The sequence below is a fragment of the Sitodiplosis mosellana genome, unplaced genomic scaffold (assembly GCF_009176505.1).
Source record: "Sitodiplosis mosellana isolate CC-2019 unplaced genomic scaffold, AAFC_SMos_1.0 Smas_scaffold_5711, whole genome shotgun sequence".
Lineage (NCBI taxonomy): Eukaryota > Metazoa > Arthropoda > Insecta > Diptera > Cecidomyiidae > Sitodiplosis > Sitodiplosis mosellana.
Genome location: NW_022600953.1, coordinates 1 through 5,822, shown reverse-complemented (window position 1 = coordinate 5,822; position 5,822 = coordinate 1). Strand labels below are relative to the sequence as shown.

Here is a 5,822-nt window from a genome sequence, read left to right as displayed (position 1 = left end):
AGCACAATGAGAGTAGGTGAATTACTACTACTTATTCTCTGATTTATCTTTTGAAAGTGGAATTTTTTTTCACGACAACCACGATACAAAATGTTCATCGACGCAATAACACATTCACGTGACGTGAATCACGTCAGCAGCTGTCAGATATCAGTGGCTGGTGTAGCTGGATGACACTCAATGCTGTGGCCATTTGTTTTGCTCGGATGTGTTATTTTCAATCGGTGTGAGTCATTCGATGTTCAAGTATGTGTTATTGCGTCGCAACCGGTCACAACAAAATGAACATTTTGCATCGTGGTTGTCGTGAAAAAAAATTCCAGTTTCAAAACATAAATCAGAGAATAAGTAGTAGTAATTCCCCTACTCTCATTGTGCTAATAGTAATTTAAAAGTTGAACATTTTTTACCAACAATGTCGGTTTGATCCTGTTCGTTTGTGTTTATTTTGTTGTACAATGTGAAATCTGGAATGAATGAAGAAGCTGAAGAAGAAGGGAAAGAGAGAGAGACCGAGAGCGAGTGAGTGAGCAGTTTGTGTTTGTCGAGCGGTGTGCAAAATGGAATTTCAAGTTTCTGTGTAACGACCAAGAGCCGGAAAGAATGAACGAACGACAGTGAAAAAAAAACACGAAAGAAAAAAAAACAGATTCGACAGCTTGGCTCGAAGATAATGTGTAAGACAATTCGCATTGAAAATGATGCAAAGTACATAGCAAAAGGAAGGAGAATTGCAAAGGATTTTCCATCTATTGGCCATTGTTTTAATGAGACACACACACACACACACTTTTTGGTGAGGTGATACTATTTCGGGCATAGTGCAGTTTGTGCACACGTTTATTGTTTTTTTTTTGTGTTCTACTTCGCCAGTTCAGCCTCTGTGCAAACAATTTACAGGAATATTATGTATGCAATTCGGCATATGAGTGTGTGTCTTTAAAATAGAAAAAAAAAACGAAATTCAGCCTGAATATTGACTGAAAAATATTACGCTATTATTTGGCCACTTAATGTTTACTCCAACGAAACAAGGCTGAAATTTGTCAGTGTTGTGTCTTGTGTTCGAATGTGCTCATAGCTTTCTTTAAGTCTCGCGCGCCCGCGTTCGCTCTCTTTTTGTTTCCATTTCAGTTGTTTCATGAAAGTCGAAAATTGCTGAACCAATATTTTAGTTAAATTTACCGAACCGTAGTGCCTTTAACAATCGAGTTGAGTGCAAAAATTGATGTGTGTATTATTTTTTGGTCTCTGTTTTTGATACAAGAGTTTGACCAAAAAAAAAAGAGAAAAAGAACAAAGTGGGAAGGAAAGAAAACGTTATTCACGGTGCGATCACGGCACTGTTGTTTGTAATTTGTTTGCAGTTAGTGACGATTCAAGTGATCTTGTTGACATCGAAAGCAATTGACAGTCGAAACGAAAAACAAATCGTTTGTATGTCATCATTACCACAATCTAAGGCCCCAACGACAACAACATTTGCAACAACAACGAACGCCATCAATTGACACATAATAGCCTCAAAATAAAGAACGAACAAGCGATACGATCATTGGTGCCGACATCATTTATTGGAAATTATTCGATTTGCGTGCATTGCCAAATAGACAAACAAACCAAAAACAATTGCAAACTCTCTATCGCATCAAAGTAGAATAAGGAACAGATATATCCACTCTATTTTACTCGCGATCGCATAATGCAATAGCGCACAATTGATTTCAATTATAATAGTGTGGTGGCGAGAGAGTGGAGAGAGAGAGACAGAAAAGCAACAGCATCAACAACGATAATAAATCTCAACTATTGCGGAATATGTATACATATCGAATGTGTGAATTGGTTTTCGAAGTGCAAGTTTCTTTGTTCACACTTTGGAATCGGGATATCGCTAGCTGCTGTGAATATATATCTCGTGTTTAACTCACTATACCGACATTGAGCATACGCTGAGTGTGTGTATATGCACAGAGGGAACTATGACAACTGTCACTGCCTTGTATAGCGCAAAGTCATAGCAAACGTGCGGTGTGTGTACATGTATTTTCTACAATTTCGATTCGATTCGAAACAATAACACCACAGTGCACCTGTAACCAGTGTGATTGGCTCGGTGTGTGTGTCCGGAGAGCAAAGAACGAGATACCAAAGTGTGTGTGTTTCGGATTGAGCATCTCTCTCTCTCTCTCTCTCGATCTGTGTGTGTTGTCTCGATGTTCAAGTTTGTGTTATTGCGTCGTTGAACATGTTGTATCGTGTTTGCCGTGAAAAAAATTCCAGTTCAAAACATAAATCTAAAAGTTCGAAATAATACAGGAAACATACGCAACAATGTCAGACTCAAGAAAAAGGCCACACAATTTCAATCAATGGTTGGTCACTTCCAACAGTTGCTCGGACAATTCCGATTTGGAATTAATATCGGTCACTGATATCAGTGAAGTGTTAAACACAAATGAAAACGTCACAAATTGTAAGTATGATATATGAGTTTGGTCTTTTGTGCTGGGTTAAGTGAATTTTTTTCGAACTCCTATTTTATTGTGTGTTTGTTCATTTGAATGAATCAGCTGAAGTAAACCGTGAGTCGAATGAATCGAACGAGATGCCAAGCGAAATTAAATCAACCAGTACTCAAATCCCAAATTCTTCGTCTACAACTGCTCCACGCAAGTGTTACGATCAAGTAAATTCTGGTTCAAGTCACACCAAGGCCAGCACAAGTTCAGCGCCAAAATCGAATCTGAAAAATGTTGCATCACAAGGTCAACGTGCGCAAGTCGAATCGACAAAAGGTGATTTTGCATTGAATGTCTGAACTGAAATATCTTGTTTGATTTTTTTTCATACTCCTTTTTTATTGTGTCTGTTTGAAAGCAGAGTCGGCTAAATCGAACGAGAAACGAATTCAAATTGGCTCAAAAAGGAAGCATGATGAATCGGACGATGCAAGTAAGAAGGCAAAGAATAAAACAGTGAATCGTGGCTTGGGTACAATGAACGAGAAACGAATTCAAATTGGCTCAAAAGAGAAGCATAAGGATTCGGATGATGCAAGCAAGAAGGCAAAGAGGCAAGGTGGCTCAAGTATAATGAACGGGGAACAAAATCGGCGTGGTTCGAATGAAGCAAGTGATCATGGTGAACAGAATTTTGAGTTCGAAGATTCAGTCCTTGATTTTGACGATATGTCTGCAATTGGAATAGGTAATTGAATAATTTCGGATTTTCTTATTTTAAAGGCAATTACTATTATTGTTATCCCACTTTTTAAAAAATCGAACAAATTGCTCGCAACGTGGAATACAAAGAGCGAATCTACGTTGGAAATTGTGTCTTGCTACGAAGACTTCAGACTGAGTGATCGAAACCAAAGTGTATACACTGCAAAGTGTAAGTTCTGTGATGGAAGCGCCGCGCCGAAATCATTCATGAAAGGAAATAATTCAAATCTCAGATCTCATCTGAAAAAAGTATGTTCTTTTATTATTTCGTTTCGAGTTAAATGACCATTTAATGGTTCACTTGAATATTGAAAATTTATGCATTCTCAAGGTACACAAGTCAGAATGGGACGCTATTGTTGCAAAGCTCGAGGGTAAAAAGGAAGCAAAGCTGATTGAACAGCAGAAGCTGCCTCCAGATAAGAAGACACAAATTGAAAATGCAATAGTCGAGTTTGTAGTGAAAGAACGGCTTCCGATATCCAAAATGGATAGCGTTCATTTACAGAAATTAATCGATGGTGAGTTTTATGATTTTTTTGAACAAGAATTGTTGGTTTCCTTTAAAAAAATGCAAAGCTATCGTGTCGATTTTGTTTTTCGACTTTTTTTTAAATTTGCATAGTCTGTTTGGACCGGGGCAAAAGGAATGCAAACAGTAAAAAGGATACATATTTGTCGGGTAGGAAAGGCAGAGCAAGAATTACGGTAAATTCTGATTTTAATAACGAAATTTCAAATAACTTTTAATCGAATTTCATCTTAAATTCTTAATGTTTGTTTGATTTTAATGCCTCAATGCAAAAGCATTGGCTGCTGAGCACAAAGCTGAATTGGTTGAAACATTCAAATCAGTCGATTACCTCAGTGCAACATCGGATGTATGGTCGCGATCAAATAAGTCCTTCTTGGCAGTCAGCGTGCACTATTACACGAAAAATATGGAGCTGAAAACGTCCTTCATAGCGTGTGAATTGTTTGAAGGTATTTTTGCGCATTTTATTAGCGTTTTTCCTTGATTTTCCCGTGCAATTTTCAATTTTTGGAATTTTTTTCATCTCATCTTTTCGTCAGGTCGTCATACGAACGACAAAGTCGCCGCCAAACTGAATGAAATATTCAAACGGTTCGGGATATTGGAGAAAGTGTTTTTTGTGACCACAGATGGAGCGGGGGAATATACTGCCGCATTTAAAAACTACGGCGACAATTACCGATCAATTGAATTGCTCAACAGTTACCAAGATCTTGAATGGTTCGGTGGAACAGCTGCACGTTCATCTGATTCTGATGATGAGGACAATAGCGACTCGGAGCCTGAGGATGAATTTGTTCATCGTATAGACAGTAGAACCGATCAAATGTCGGCTGATATTCAAGCGGAATTCCAAGTGCACCGAATTTTTGAAGGTAGGGAATAAATTTAATTTACACTTTTTTTTCGAAGTTAACATGAAGTCCAATTTAGATCGAGGTGACGACACTGAACTCCCATTGCTGCGAAATATGAACAGAATCGCCTGTTCTGCTCACATGCTTGACAAAATTGGCAAAAATGATTCACTAAAGGCAAAAACTGATCCGACATATGACAGCATTTTTGAACGTGTGTTCGCAAAGCTGAAAACGATCTGGGACCTGAAAAATTCACGCCTATCCTCCGAAATATTCACGCATTACACGCAACGAAAATTGGTGGGACCTCATCGTATTCGATGGATGTGCACGTACGATGCTGTGAGTACCGATTGAGAGATCTTTTTTAAATATTTTAATATTTCAACGATTCCAACTATCAATTTCTACTTGTTTGATTTTGATTCCAGATTGTAAACATACGTTCTATTGAGCGAACAAAGTTGGAGAACTTTTGTGACGAATTGCAAATCTCCAAATTCGATGACGATGAGTACATTTTTCTAGAAGAATATATTGAAGTGATAAAACCCGTGGCGGCAGCACTTAAAACATTGGAAGCAAACAAATATACTTCTGGTATCTATTTACCGATTCTGGTTGGCCTTCGTAGCGCATTGAATAATTTGCATGAGCAAAATCTAATGCATTGCCAACCTCTGATCGAAGCTGTTGAAGCCGGATTCGAACGAAGATTCGGCAATTTGATGCTCATTTACAATGCCAGAAGTGTACCTCTATACATTGCTATGGTGTCAAATCCTCGATTCAAGCTGAATTTTCTTGGATACAAACAAAGAGTCCCTAGGCACATTATTGAGAAAGTTCGGAGCATGCTCGTGAGCGCGGCACAAGAAATCAGAAAGCAGAGGAGCGAAAAGGAAGAGGAAAGACAACACGGCAATTCAACACAGCAGCCAGTTGTTGGAAACAATGCGCTAGCACCTGGTAAATATATTTTTTTTTCAATTCCATTCATTTCACTTTGTAGATGCATAAAAAAAAAGATTTTTCAATATCAATGATTTTTTTTTTCGACAGTGTTTGGCCTTGGGCTAAATGAAGTAAAGCTGTCAACGGACAAGAAGTTGTCCGTCCGTCCGTCCGAAAACTTCGGACGGACAAAATCTGTCGGACGGACAATGTCCGAATTATTTTATTTCGGACAAACGGACAACG

The 5,822-nt window shown here is 38.3% G+C and overlaps 1 protein-coding gene across 1 annotated transcript; it reads left to right on the top strand.

Annotated features, from left to right (window-relative positions):
• Positions 1 to 187: 187 nt before the first annotated feature.
• Positions 188 to 5,591, top strand: LOC129572896 (uncharacterized; the record flags this gene model as incomplete). Its single annotated transcript, XM_055453009.1, has 10 exons — positions 188 to 2,476; positions 2,574 to 2,798; positions 2,884 to 3,210; positions 3,286 to 3,476; positions 3,559 to 3,748; positions 3,853 to 3,936; positions 4,035 to 4,211; positions 4,302 to 4,637; positions 4,696 to 4,964; positions 5,054 to 5,591. Coding segments are annotated over exons 1-10 (2,479 nt in total), but the record flags the coding sequence as incomplete, so codon positions are not given.
• Positions 5,592 to 5,822: the final 231 nt, after the last annotated feature.